Here is a 15,203-nt window from a genome sequence, read left to right as displayed (position 1 = left end):
CAGTGCTTGTGAGTTCCTGGCCATCCTGGTCTACAAGTTCCAGGACACACTCCAAAGCTAGAGAAACAGTGCTTCTGGAGGCCTTGGGAACTCTGCCCACTTGGAAGTTTTCATTTGCCCTTAGAAATTTACACCTTTGTGATTGTCCTGGTGAAAGCACACACAGGAATGCAGCTGTTTTCTTTACAGCCTGCACTAAACCAAGAAAAGCCTGCTGGGGGTAGACACAAGCTTTATATCTAGTCACTGTGGAGACCTCAGCCCACCAGCGCTTTAGTCTAGAGCTATCCTGGCTAGACAAGTTACCTCACCAAAAATAAGGCGGAACGTGCAGTTTCATAGCTGCTCTGGAGAGGATGGGTGGGCACCGGAGGAAACTAGAACCTGAAGGTTGGTTTGGTGATGGAAAGGAATTGCTGGCCAGGACCCACCCCCAGGGCACAGCCAGGGGAGCTTCTGCTGCTGGTGGCTCAGGCCAAGCACCCTGTTGCCAGGGATGGTGCAACTTCCCTGGGCTACAGCAAAACTTCTGGAAACTCCAAGTTTTCTGCTCTGCTTCCCAACACCCCGGATGATAAAGTTCAACATCCTCTGCTATATTCTTGAGGTTCCATTATGTTGATGTAGCCTGCACCTCCAGGAAGGCAACCCCAACCCCAAACCTGTTTCTTCATCTACACAGCTGCTTCCACCCACATTCCAGTTCTGAAGGGGCAGGTGAGGCATTTATGGAAAGCTTGGGGCAATTACTAAAGCGATCCTAACAGCACTCAGGGAGAAGTCTACACAGCTTTTAAACACATGCAGTTCTTATGTGACACATCGCTTTGTGCAGGCTGGCTTGAGACTCTTTCTCCAGCCCAAGTCAACCTTGTAAACCATTAGAATTGCCGGGCCACCACCCCACCCCACCCTGCTCTTGGAGACAGTAAGCTTCGAAGGCACTAGCTGGGTCATGCTAAGGCTAGAGGGGCTCTCCCCCAATGAAAGGGGTATGCCATGGGGTCCTGAAACAAAACGAGGCCTTCATCTTCCAGCAGTGATCCAAACTAAGAGCAGTCAGGAAGCTCCAGAAACTGCTAGTCCTGGTCTCCCTCTCCCAGGGGCTGCTGGGAGAAGGAAGAGCTAAAGATCACAATGGAAGCAGATGAAGGAAAGAAGCCAAACACTTATTCTTTATTCTATCTGCCTCAGAGAGCAGGAACCACAGACACGCTGCCCAGCTGGGTGGAACACACGCGGGCACCAAGAAGACTCATTTAAGTTTCTTCCTCTGAAAGAAAAAAACCATTAAGAGAAGTGAGCCCCACCATGTGATGCAGTGTATTTCCCTCTGAGGAACCTGAGTGTTAAAGGCCTCCTTTTTGCTGAGCCCCCTGGACCCTTCTAGGGCCGAGCAATGTTCTGTAGCCACCAGTGAGGCTTTGCGGTCATGTAACTGACCCACGGCCTGCTTCTCCACAGCTGCCCAGGGCCTTCTCCAGATGTTCTCCCAAATCTCCTTCCGTGACTGGAGTGCCAACTCACAGAAGTGCCAGGTAACTCTCAATGTGTTGCCAAGGTGAAAATGACCACAGCCCTAGCCTGGCTCCCTCACCAACCCTCAGACCACCCAGGCTTCAAAGGCCTGCTCTGCCCACCTTCTTCTTCCTCCTCTTCCTCTTCCTCATCCTCTTCATCCTCCTCGGAGCTGAAGGTGCCATCAGGCAAGCTGTAGACTCGGATGACCTGCTTGTTGGGGTCCTTGAGGATGAGGTACTTGCCCTCCTCCAGCTTCATGCAGATGTCAATGACACAGCGTAGGATGCCCCAGGCGTTCTCTACGCTCAGGTTGATCTGGCTGGCAAACTCATTGGGCTTAAACTGCTGGGTGCCCAGGATGACATGGCGCGAGGAGTCTTTTACATGGTACCGGGACACATACCTGTGGGAGAGGAGGATGGGTGCTCACACTGGGCAGAACAGAGATGATAATGCCTGGGGTAAAGTGTCAGTCCTGTGTTAATGCCAGGCCTGTTGCTTGACCCAGGCCCGCCCCAGCACCGGCACAGGAGTCTCACCCGAGCTTCAAGTACTCAGATCCGGCCAGCAAAGCACAGCAGGTCCAGCGGGCCAGCTTGTAACTGTTGTTCTTCAGCTCAGTGGCGATGACAGCTCCGCGCTGAGAGTCCAACTTCTGCCGCCAGTCAACGCCATTACAATGCTGCAGAAGGAAAGCTGGTTATTGGGTGAGGGGGCACCCAACACCAGGCCCCAGGGCCTCCTCTGGAAGACAGGGACCCACTAGGGAGTGAAGAGTAAGCCTGAGTAGACTGATTATCACTCAAAAGACAAAGACACGCCATCTTTGTGTGTAGCCACTCAACCAGGTGGTGACGACAGACATGGTAAACCACAGTGACAAGTGTGCTGTGTGGTGGAAAAGGGCTTCACACTGTGTCATGGTGAACATGCAGAGAAGGAAGGGTGGGATCTGAGGGGCAAGTAAGTGGGAGAGCCTCTGGTGGGGCTGAGGGCAGGAGCCCAGCATCTGATGCTTAATATGCAAAGATATCCAGATGTAGGGAGTAGGGCAGTCCAAGGTCATAGGGCAGGGAGGTTCCCACCAAACTTTCCTGGCCGATTCCAAGATTAGTATCTGACAGATTCTGGGTTTCCCTTGAAACTTGAAAACGTGAGCTATAGAGATGGCTCAGCATTTAAGAGCGCTGTCTGTTGTAAATGTCCTGAGCTCTATTACCAGCAACCACATGGTGTCTCACAACCATCTGTAATGAGATCTGGCGCCCTCTTCAGGCCTGCAGGCATAGCACTATACATAATAAATATATAAATCTTTAAAAAAACAAACAAAAAACTTGGAAACATTGCAACAGCCCTGAGAGAGTTTCACGACACTGAAGAGCCCTGCCACCATCCTGGGGAGCAAAGAACACCTCAGCAGATTCCCAAATGGAGTAAGAAAATGGACTCTGGGGGAAGGAGTATCTGAGCGCTGACAAGGAACCTCTCAGCTCTACACTACAAGGACCTGACTTCTGAACACCCAGAGTGTGCTTCAGGCAGACATTCCTCTGGAACACCCAGTTCTAGGGACACAGTCACTGCCACCAATGACACCTGAACAGAGAACGAAACTACAACCTGTTGGATGTCTGTCCACAAACTCCAATTGTAGGTGAGGTTCTTTCCATGTTTGGGAAGTATAAGGTACTCTGGGACAAGAGCCACATGGGGCATTTACCCTAAGGCTCTACTGGGGTCAGTTTCACTTGTGAGTGGGGCAGGGATGTTTCAGAACAGTACAAACACAAGGAAAGACAGATGCCACAGCAGTTTTCAACCTTCCTAACGCTGTGACCCTTAAATACAGTTCCTCATGCTGTGGTGACCCCAACCACAAAATCACTACTTCATTACTATCATGAATTGCAATGTAGATAACTGATATATGACCCACCCAAGGTGTCATGATGCACAGGTTGAGAACTGCCATTTTTTGAGGTAAGCAGGGACAGAGCTAGACAAAGGGATCACAGGGTGGCAGTGAGGCTGAGTACAGAGAGAGGTCAGAGAGAGTGACTGGGCTTCCCAAGACAAGGTCAAGATCAGATGTAGAGAGAGCAGGAGCTGATGGGTGGCCAGAATGAACAGACAAAAGTACCCGAAGACAGAAGGTGTCAGAAGCAGAAACCTTCTCAGACTGTTCTCTCTGTTGGCAGGGACTTAATGGGGATGAATAAACTCAAGATATGCCTGTGCCCCCCACCCCTCCAATGGCTCTGTGAACACTTAAAGGATGGTCGGCTTACTCCAGCCAACCCCACTACACACGACAGGGAACAGCTGTGATGGTGCCTCACCCTGGAGTCCCACTCATTGAGCGTCTTGATGTTGATGAAGGACACTTCCCCATTGGCTCCAGTCATGACGCCATCATGTTCACAGCGGACGATAAGGTCGATGTCCTCTCCAAGTTTCCACCTGCGATAACTACAAGGAAAGCAAGATTCATTCTCTTTTAAGATCTGCTGCTTTGAATGGATCACCCCAGAGAGCACAGGACAGGGCCTGTGCTCCAATCTGGCCATCCCCCCATCAGAGCTGACATACCGGTAAGCAACGGAGGCGATCTCATTCTTATCCATGTCATCCTCCACAAATGGGTTTGGGTTGGGGAAATTGTACCTTTCTCTCCCCTGCAGAAGTGACAAAGCTTTCAGGAGACGGTGTTGATTTCAAGTCAGCAGACCCAGCACTACTTTATGTCCTTGAGGGTCCAGGCTCACTTGTATTAAGGACTAAGCCCAGCACATCCCACTAAGTGCGTTCTCCCGCCCCCTCCTTCTTCATCACAGGCAGACTGCTAACAGAACGGTAATGCCCTTCCTACTTCCTCCATCACAGTAAAAGGTGGACAACTGGTTCAATATTATACTCTCAAGGCAAAAAATGGCATTTTAGCCAAAGGTATTTCCACAGCTCATCTGTGTGAGACAAGCATTATTAATATTGAAACTTTATAGAGAGAAAATATATAAGCACATAGACCTGCTAGTGGCTTGGGTCCTCTGCTACCATGAGAGGTCATGCCTGGCCAGCCTCCCACCACAGTCTACTGCAAAGTAGAGGCTTAGTAGCAGCCTCCTAAACCACCTAAATTATAAATTAGCAAGCTGGTGCCACTCGCTCCTGTGTGCTCACCATTCTCAGGCATTGCTGGGAGAAGTTGTGGTTGATGTAGGTGGCCTCCATGGCCAGGTTGCGGGGTGAGTTGAAGGAATTGCCTTCATCTTGAGGGGGTTCATTGGCTGTCTCACTCACAGTCAGGAGGTCTGTAAAATCCCAAGCATGGATGGTCACCTGTTCACGCAGCTAGGAGTTACTGGCAGTGTGCAAAGCAGCATGGGGAGATGTAGAGACCTAGATCACAGGAGCCCATCTCCAAAGAACTGTGTTCTGCGGATAGGGGCCTGTCCCCAGTGAATGTGTGGCATGTGCAAACAGGGTGGGTAGCTCTTGGATAACCTTCCATCTGACCTAACCCCACCAGTCACCAACAGACACATCTCTTGAGGAATCCAGAAAGAATAAGAAGGAAAGGCTTTCTTACTACTGGCATTTTAACAAATGAGGCTCAAGACTCAAACAGAATCAGATGTCTTTGTTTTCATACTGTCAGTTTGGGAGTAATTCATTAATGGTGTGTATACATGTGTGTGTCATAAAATACATGCTTACATATTTTCTTTATAGCATATAAATGCAGAAGCAAAAAGAAAAAAAAAAAGAGCCAGGAAAGTTCTATGCAAGTGAACAGCCCACAGCGGCCGTGTGAGGACTCAGACAGTTGAAGCCCACAGAGCACTGAGCTGAAGTGGCCTCTTCCCTGGACTCCAGGAGCATGGGAAGGATTGACACAGGACCCATCCTCAGGACTAAGCAATTATTAGGAGCCAATAATACCCATGCCCCCAAGCTACTCTCCAGACAGGCTGCTTACCGAAATCAGAGTTGTCCCTCTTGTCAAAGAAGAGTTTGGACCCAACTCTCTGCACAACAATGTCCCAGGAGTACACAGAGCGCGTGCAGCTCATCAGTGTGGCCAGGATGGCGTCAGTGGCAAACACATTGCCCTGCGTTTTTGCCAGCTGCAAGGAGGGAGAGAGACAGAGAGTGAAGTGAGGACGCTGAGGTCACCAGGAAGGAAAGACTCCCTAGTTACCCAAGAAGGAGCAGCAAACTGGCTGGCATGGCTGTTCAGTCACTGTGGTGGGCCGCAGTGGAAGCACACACCACGCTCTGTTCACTAGCTTCCAGGTGAGAAAGCTAAGGTGCCAGTGTAATAAAGAGTGCCTGGCAGAGCTGGGTCTGAGCATGCCTCTGCTCAGCACATTAAGTCTACCCAGCAACAAGTCCACTCCCATCAAATTCTAAGTCAGCTCCAGAATGACCCTGTCTAAGGGCCGGACTGTGAACATACAGTTAGTTATGTTTGTAAGGTCTTCACCAATTAATCCACTACGTTTGGGGTGGGGGGTGGGGGGGCTGTGCCTATCAACATGTGTACCTCTCTGTCAGGTTCCCGAACAAAGGTGTGACACCTGCTTATACAGTAGTAGCCTGTGTCTTAGGGGTCTGAGAAGGAAGACTGCCAGGACTGACAGCTAGGTCACATCACTCATTCTGAAGCATTCATGAGTTTTGGTGATTCAGGGGTGGTCCTGAATCACATTCTGTGACTACTGAGGGACACCTGCATATCTCACAGCCTGTTCTTTCTGGGCTCTCAGCAACATTCCTAAAAGTGGGCAAGGGTGCACACCTTCCGGATGACAGGGTCGTCTGTGGTGGTGACGGTGTGGAAGATGCGCTTGATGCTCCGCAGAGGCTTCTCACTCCGCGTGGTGATGCGGTCAAAGGCTTTGTCATAGTACTCCAGCGCGCCACAGCACTCACTGAGGGAAGAAGGAAAATTGGATCTTCCCCACTCCTCTTTTATGTCGTGGAATCAGAAATCCTATCTACAGGGCACAGTCGTGCACACCTGTAATCTCAGCATTAGGGAGGCAGAGGCAGGAGGATGACAAGTTACACATGAATGCCCTGTCTCAGAGAGAAACTTCACCAAAAAGTCTAACATGTATGAAAGAGATGGAAGCAATGTTGGAAAGGAGGCAGATCTTCAATGGCAACCGTTTCCCGTCCTCCTAGCTCCCACAGGGAAACACACCTTTCCTAGCTACCCTCCTCTGGGAAGGTGCCTGTTAGAAGGCACCTTGGCGGGTGGACCTCCTGCCTGAACTGAAGCTCTGGCTCTCCACCGCCTTAGCTCCATGCCCTTGTACAAAATGGAGTCTCCTGGGTATCTGTCATGCCTCTTCTGCCCAAAGAGCTTAGAGACTGACCTGTGCAGATACCAAGAGTGGAGAGAAACTGGGATTTTAGTAAACTTCATGCGTGTTTTAGTGGGTCTTGATTTTTCAAAAACACACCCACTAGTCTTATGTAGTACTGTAAGTGGCTTCAGATCTGCTTTGGAGTTGCTAGGGCTTAAGGAGACATCAATTCCAGCTGGCCCACATGTGTGTGTGTGTGTGTGTGTGTGTGGTAACAGTGAAGAAGCTACTCACATGTCTTGAGGCTCTGACACTTCCAAGTAGCGCATCTTCATTAGCTGAGGGAAGTCCATCTCCTCTTTCACCTCCCAGTCACTGCGAACTTCAACCGAAGAGTCTCGGGGTTTCTGGAGAGAAAACAAAGGGAAAGACATTCACACCCAACACAAGGAAGCAAGAGAGGTCAACACAGGAAGGGCATTGATTGATTATTTGAGGCAGGGTTTCTTTGTGTAGCAGCTTTGGCTGTCCTGGAACTAGCTCTGTAGATCAGGCTGGCCTTGAATTCATAGAGATCCACCTGCATCTGCCTCCTGAGAGTGCTGGAATTAAAAATGTGCACCACCACTGCCCAGTGGAAGGGCTTTTATTTAATCATTATGGTCCTGGCTGGGTTTTTTTTTGGTTGTTGTTTTTGTTTTGAGAGGTAGGGTTTCTGTGTAGTCTTGACTGTCCTGGAACTCACTCTGTAGACCAGGCTGGCATCAAATTCAGAGATCTGTTTGCCTCTGCCTCCTGAGTGTTGGGATTAAAGGCGTGTGTAGTCCTGGCTATTTTTTTAAGATGGTATCTGTGACTGTGGAAGCTCACTGAAGGGATCAGGGACTCAACATGGCCCTCTCAGGGTATCAACTACATATTTCTGATACAGGCACCAAATCCACCAAAGTGTAACTTCCACAATTTTAACATCATTTCCCTCCTTGCAACACTGGGGACTGAACCCAAATTTTAGTGAATGCAAGGCAGCCACTTGACTGCTGGGTTATACTCCTACCCTGGCCTCCACTGTTGCTCATGCCTCCTACTCTCAGCTGACAGAAGTGTGGCAATCCGCACAAAGAAATGCTGTGTGGCAATAAGGAGCAGGCACAGTCAGTTCTCCGTATCTGCAGGTTTTATACCCATGGGCTCTATATCCCAGAGTCAGGTGTGGATTGTAAACATTCCACGTGCTCAGCATGCTTTAAGTCCCAACTACTGGGCAGTTGAGGCAGGAGGATTACTTGAGATTAAAAGTGATACTTTCAACTGGTACAAATAACTCGGAGGTGAGTTCAAGTCCACGAGGGGATGCACAGAAGATACATGCATTGCTACATTTTATGCAGGAGGAAGTCAACATCCACAAATCTTGGTCCCTTTGAAGGTGCCTGGAATCAATCCTTAACAGATGCGAAGGAAAAATGAAAAGACTGTACTAGTACAGGCTGCAACAGGGGACAGATGTTAAAAATGCCACACTAAATAAAAGGCACAGATTGATTCCATTTACATGAAATACACAGATCAGAGAAAAGACAGCAAAGAGCAGTGCTGGCGGGGACTGGGGAGAACAGGACATGCCGAAGGGCACAAAGGTTCTTTGTAAGAGTGATGCAGGTCTAAAGCTGCCTACAGAAACTGAGTAACAGACCACACAACTGCACGGCATGACTCCTGTTTCTAAGGATAAGAAGAAAAAGAAAACAAATACACCCAAGTCCCAACAGAATTCTGGTACAGACATACTACCTGTGACTTCTGGTCCCACTTCTGTCGCACTCCAAATTGCTTCTGGAACTTTTTCTGCAAGCGAATTCGTTCTCTGAAAAGACAAACAGACAGAATGACGTGCTTTCAACAGTTCTTCTGGCTGAATCGCCGTGTCCCTCCTGGCTGCTACCAGGATAGAAAATGGTGGTTTAGAGATGAAGAGATCGTGTTGGTGCATACTGGGGATGAGAGCAGGGGCACAGTACCCCCCCCCATAAAACTGTAGGGGCACAATCAGCCCAGTTACTGGCAATCCTGGCTAGGGTGTGGTGACTGCTGTGCTCTGTCCAAGAACCCACAGGACACAGTGTACATGGTGCTGCCTGGAACCAGGTACCCAGAACCTACAGAGGCCAGAGTCACTTCGATTCTACCTGTTGTTTGTTTTAGCATAAATGTCTACCTCAGTCACTTCCCGCCTGCCTGCCAAGACCCAGCCTTGGACAGCAACAGGCTAAGAGGTTTTGGTTTCTTTTCCAAAAAAGAGCTAATCCCTGCCCTGGCTCTGTGATTTTTTAATACAGCCCATTTGGAAACACAGCTTTATCCTGGTAGGAAGGGATGCTCACCTCTCTTTCTGCTTGGCACTCTTGGGCAGTGTCTGTAGATTGAACTGTACCATATTCCGGCGGTCTTTGTCTCTGCGGAGGTTCCGCTAGGGAGCAGGAAGAGATCCATGTTAACCTCTTAGAGTCATAGCTTATTAATATCTTGAGAGCAAGTTTGTGTGTGAAGTCCCATGTTTCTATAGCATCTACAGTATTTGCATTAGGGAAGAGGCACTTGCATTAGCTTGAACTCATTTCCAGCAATGTGGGTTTACTTGTTTTCCTGTAGTAGCAAAGTTTACATCTTTATGTAACCAAACCATCTAATTAACAAAGCCTGCATGCTGCAATTAAGCGAGGAAATAGGTTCCCAGCATGGCTGTGTGATGTCTGACCCACTGTGAACAGAAATTCCTTCAACAAACCCTTGGACAAATCATCCTGATACAATTGGTCATCACTATATATTGCCACTTGGGCTTGGCCAGAGACCTGCAAGCCTTTCCTATCATCATTGGTTGCTGAGCAGCAGAAATTCTCACAGTAAGAGATCCAAGGTGCCCAGGCCTGTGGCCTACCTGTGCGAATCGCATCCGGTTCCGTTGGTAGGCAGTCTTCTGTGTGCGTGCCGTGTCTACCAGCTGGAAGCTTGTCTCGTCCTCCTCATGGAAATATGCATACTGACTTCCCCCACCAAACTGAGAGGAGTACTTGTCTGCAGGCAAAGGTGACGGCGTGTGCTTAGTGTTCCCTACAGACTGCTAATGTGCGTGACAGCCCTGAGCCTGCTCTCAGAAGTGTGGTTTTGGGACTCACAGCACTGGTCAGGCGCTTGTGAGGTATACAGACTCACTGGCCCTGCCCAGACTTGACAGATAAGAACCTGTATTTAAACACGATGCCAGGTGATTCATACACATATTTAAGTTTTAAGAGCTTAAGACTAAAGAACTTACCAAGAGAGCCCAAGAATCTCAAGCTAACCCAATTCACCTCTGCCTGGTCCTGTAAGAATCTGAGCTGCCCCATTTCTAGCACCCAGAGCCATGGACACTGCCATCGACCATGATATACTTCCTTTCTGACCTCATCCACCTTAACTTAGTATTCCAGGCTGTCACTCCCAACCATCTAACTGGCCCCATGAAAAGCTCGTTCCTTTACCAAAACCTTAAAACCAGGGCCCAAAGCCTTAGAGTCCACTGACTGACAGCTTCAGGAAGTCCCAAGCAATAGAATGCAAATGGCAGCACACTTGACGTATTTTTAGAGGAGTCTGGCTGTCACCCCACAATAATTAACAATTTACCTTCTGGGACTATTTCCAAAACCATGGTTAGTGCACATACTCCAGAATATATCCCCAATAACTACTATCACCATTTCTTTGCCTTTCTAAAAAGCTCTTGTGTGCAGCTTACTGAACAAAGCAACAATCTTCCCAAGGTCTAGATGCGGGTAGCCCACTGAGGAACACTTACTTGTGTACCTCTTGTCCTGATATGTGGCCCCTGTCCAGTCGGCAACCTGTGCAATAAAGAAAAGGAAGAGAACAGGTCAGGTGAGCAGGCTTCTGCTGAGCCACAAACCCCAGACAGTAAGAGACTGAGGGGAAAAAAGGCATCAGCACTGCCTCAGACTCACTCTGGAGTCAAGGCCTTCCTTAGCTGGTGTCCCCAAAGGAAGAACAGCCACAAAGAGAGTAAAAGGAAACGGGGAGCTCTGGAGCAGCTGCCCCAGCTGAAGGGACCCAATACCTTCCCCAGTCGATCTCCTTTGCTGAACGGCTGATAGGGCATATCCCGAAACTGCTCAGGAACGGCACAGGGACCCCAGCCTGAGGGGTTGTCCTGAATCACAGGAGTCATGAATTTCGCCATCTTCTAAAACCTTAAAAAACAAGCACCGTGAGCAGTTTTATGAAGAAAGGCCACCAAGTCCCAAGCATCCTACCTCCCACTGGAGCTGCGTTACAGAGGTACACATGAAGCAGAGCCCTGGGCTCTGGAGTAGTGGGGACAGGGTTTTCTTGCAAACTGACCTAAGAACACTTAAAACGCAGAACACTTCTGACACCAGCGACATTTTATGTCTCATTAATTCCTGGACATGCTCTTTTTTTGGCGAATATCATTGAGATGACGCTGTGCCTTATACTTGATGGGATGTCGCATCTTTTTTCTCAGTATAACATAAGATAAAGGTGTCTCAGATTCATGACATATGGTAAAAGTTCCCTCAAACACACCTTCACCGAAGCAACCAGCTTCTCTAAGCCCAAACTCTAAAGTAAAGGACAGTCTGTATCATAGGACCATTGTCATTGTATTAGTGACATGACATGCCACACAGTTACTAGTCAGACACACAAATACACTGACCAGCAGAGAAGGTAAAGGTGGAGACCAAGAGGAAGGAGAGAGCTGACTCCTCCCAAATGTGCTCCTCTGACCCCCAGCTGAATGCCAAGGCATGCATATGCCCGCACTCATATCACACACACACAGAGCAACAAAATTTAAAAAAAACAAAGGACTAAAACCATCAAATCGCAAGCCCCTTGAGTAGACCCCGGAATCTGACCCTCCTTTCTGTTTCTTCCCATTTTCCACCAGCACAAACCCTGTACTGTGCGCGCAGACAGTCAAGAGCACTGCTAGGTGATGGAGATCACCATAAACTTCAGAGCAAAATCAGCAGGGGAAGGGCCAGTGGGATGGCTGCAGAAGTGGCCAAGGGTCAAATGTAAACACAGGCACCAGGGCACTGTTCTCTTCTTACAGCACGCCAGCTCATTAAACCCTCTAACCACCCTGTGGGGCAGAGCCAGTTCTGTCCCCATTTTCTGGGTAGATAGCAAGGTACAGTGAAATAAACGCTGGATGATTAAAAACTGGAACCCAGGCAGTGTATCTTTGGAATCTCAGTCTGTAGAATGCTACAGGTCATTTTAGAAAAGTAAAAACCAATAGCTGTACAATTCAGGGGTTTGCTGGACACTTCCCACCAAAAACCAAACCAAACCAAACAAACCATACATGGATCACTCACAAGAACTGTCTGACATAGCCAGGCAGTGGTGGAGCACGCCTTTAACCATAGCACTCAGAAGGCAGAGGCAGGCGGATCTCTGTGAGTTCCAGGTCAGCCTGGTCTACAGAGTGAGTTCCAGGACATCCAGGGCTACACAGAGAAACCCTGTCTCAGGGGAGGAAAGAAAAAAACCCGCCTGACAATGTCCAGAGAAGTTAGTAATCTCTTCCCCTTGCTCTGCTTCAGGGAAGCTGAAGATATTTAGGTGACAGCATCAAGGAATAAACTTGGGGGTGTCATCCCCATATGTAAACTTATGCTAAGCTGTAGGAAGAGGACATGGGGGAAGGGGGGCAGCTTTCTAATCGTTCACATGAAATAAGAACCCCCAGCATGTGTCTGTTCTATGCTCCCTCATACCACCACTTGGAGAAACAAAGATGGCTCTTACTAAAGTAGTCATCTCCAGTTGCCAGGGTTGTCTGTCTCAGCCTGGCCCTCTTTAGGCTATGTTGTCGTCAGGTGACAGCTTGACAATCTGATGCTCTCAATACTGTCTCAAGAGCAACTGGAAATTTTAGTACTCCCAAGTTCAAGACAATTCAAGGCTTGACATGCATCGTCTCCCTGAATGCCTGTCTCCTGGGCAGGGGCTTGGAATCCTCTGGCTTCTGTACATGTGAACCACAAAGTAATTGGCAGCGGAAAACTAGAACGAGGCGACAGTTGTATTGGCCACAACACGGTGTGGATCACCGTGGACATTATAGACGGAGCCATGAGCTAACTCCAGGTTCCGTTCAGACCGGGTTGTGTGCCTACTCCTCTCAGTCGTCCATGTCGGAGCAGAAAAGGAAATCGTTCAGCCTTCCACGGCTCTGGGCTGATCACCGGCTGAGGGAGCCATACACAGCATCCGCTGTCCTGCACTAACGGGGTCGCGCCCGGGACCACCCGAGACCGGTTCCCGCCCCGCCCAGCGGAGGGGCAGCGACGGCAGGAGAGGACGTAAAGGCAGGCTCTTCCGGGAGGTCCCCCCAAGCCAGGCCTAGGCCAGGCTGACTCGCGAGGTCCGCGGGGCTCTACGAAACAAGCCGCTCACCTGCAATGGGCTCCGCGGGCCCGGATGGCGACAGATGGCACGGGAAGAGACTCCGAGATCCTCGGGACTCCGAGGAACCAAGACAGCAGGCAAGTGGCGCGCGCAGGGGCCGGCGCCGTAAAGCGCGAGCAGCGCGGTCGTAAACGGCCCCACCACTTCCTTCTTGGCGGAAAAACGTCGAGCCGTAAAGTGAAGACACGACCGGAAGTGTGTCACGGTTCTTCACTTAATTTCCTTGTCATCCTCTGAGGTGCTAGACACGGAGTGCGGGTGATTACGTCAGCGGCATCCGGGGACGCCCAGAACGACTCAGAACTGAAACGTGGCCGCGCGCGGTGCGAGAGGAAGCTGGGGCAGGGAGCCGGAGTCAGCCCCGCGGTGTCCCACAATGCTTCGCGGTCGCCTCACCCTTTTGCCTCCCACAATACCTCGCGGCTCCTGCCTGCTGCGGTGTCGTTGTTGGTCGGGTTGGACTTGACCTGCACGGCGACCCCGCGCGTTTCCTGTGCTAGTTACCTGTGGCACCAACGCCGGGTGAAGGGTGACAAGTGACCGGCGTGGTCCGGGCTCCTAGGTCTTCTGGGTGACCGCCAGGGCTCAGACCTCCGTTCCACAGATTCAAGCCTCGTTATTCAACGGAGATTTCTGATCGCTAATTAAAAGTAAAACAAAAGCAGATGTAGGTTTTCCCACTTCCGTAGATTGATATTCGAGCCGGGACTATCCAAGCTGCAGTCAGGAGTCTGCGTTTTAATTGATAATTACGATTCGCGGTTCAGTGCGACCTCTTGGCTTCTGCCCTGTGCAGCAGTAGAGTACTAGGCCATTACGAAACCTGGAAAGAGACACAAAGGATGAGCTTTTAGTTAAGCCGGCCCGTCTGCCTAGCTGTGTAGGTTTCCTTGCTAGCTTCCCAGCAGATCTCCTTTATCAGAGCCCACATCTGTTCTTAGACACGTGTGTCCAGGTTCATCCATGTCTGGCTGTACAGTCTTTGGGCCTGGTTTCCTTTTATGTAAACTGGAAATGGTAGCTAATAAGGCATAAAATAAATAGTTGTCTTAAGTCCTTTCCATTTTCTAGTCATACCGTGGACACTACTTGGATGAACTTGGTCAGATTATTTGTCCCCTAAATGTGCTGAAAATGAGCATGTTGGGGAGGGGACCCATTTCCTTAAATTACCGATGAGTTTCTCTTCCAGTTTCCCCAATTTTTTATTCCCGGGATTTGGTAAATCCTGAAGAGTCCTTTCGTTTTCCCACCGTTCATGACTAGCCTGTCTATTCTAATTTCAGCCACATCTTTTGTGCTAACTCCCCTCATTGTACCATCTCCCCTCATAGCTTGATCTGCTCATTCCCTGCCGCTAGTGGGTTGCTCCTCAACATGGTCAAAGGTTTTCCCACACAGCTAGCACCTTCCTGGGGAAGCGTACCATAAAGTAGACTAGCTTCCCGTGACCTGACATTCTGGCTGTCTTCTCACTTGGTTGTCTGCTATTCCATACCCACTCTGCTCTGTCCACTATAGCCTGTTCTCATTTTCCTCTCAGCAGGTTCTACACTTGCTGTCCTTTCTGCCCTGAAGGGTCACTGTCACTGCCTTGGGCCTGTCATGTGTTTGTCTTTAAGAGGTGGTCAGAAGTGACAGCATATCCTGAGACCCCTCTACTAAAATTGAGGCAGGAGGATCACGATGCCAGAGAGGAGCTGGTGAAGCTGGAGAGGATTCTGAGAAAAGGCACTTGCTTTGAAGACTGATGCATGTCACCGACAATAAAACCTTTTGAAAAAATTTGAAATGGGGTCTCACTAAATTACCCAGGCTGATCTTGAACTCCCTGCACCTAAGAACCTGAGGCAG

General features: G+C 49.5%; 1 protein-coding gene across 1 annotated transcript; it reads right to left on the bottom strand.

Annotated features, from left to right (window-relative positions):
- Window positions 1-1,153: 1,153 nt before the first annotated feature.
- On the bottom strand, window positions 1,154-13,492 carry Eif3d (eukaryotic translation initiation factor 3 subunit D). Its single transcript, XM_087899032.1, has 15 exons — window positions 13,338-13,492; window positions 10,960-11,092; window positions 10,684-10,729; window positions 9,781-9,917; window positions 9,224-9,309; window positions 8,634-8,706; window positions 7,134-7,246; window positions 6,326-6,458; window positions 5,504-5,651; window positions 4,705-4,835; window positions 4,114-4,199; window positions 3,864-3,993; window positions 2,061-2,203; window positions 1,641-1,924; window positions 1,154-1,273 (listed from the first exon to the last, which is right to left on the bottom strand). Exons 2-15 carry the CDS (start codon window positions 11,080-11,082, stop codon window positions 1,260-1,262), a joined length of 1,647 nt encoding a protein of 548 aa, XP_087755158.1. The 5' UTR covers window positions 11,083-11,092; window positions 13,338-13,492; the 3' UTR covers window positions 1,154-1,259.
- Between the last annotated feature and the right edge of the window lie 1,711 nt (window positions 13,493-15,203).

This window comes from Myodes glareolus, chromosome 19 (assembly GCF_982192425.1).
Source record: "Myodes glareolus chromosome 19, mMyoGla1.1, whole genome shotgun sequence".
NCBI classification, from domain to species: domain Eukaryota; kingdom Metazoa; phylum Chordata; class Mammalia; order Rodentia; family Cricetidae; genus Myodes; species Myodes glareolus.
Note: the sequence above shows the minus strand (reverse complement) of the source record. Positions and strands in the feature narration are given on the sequence as shown.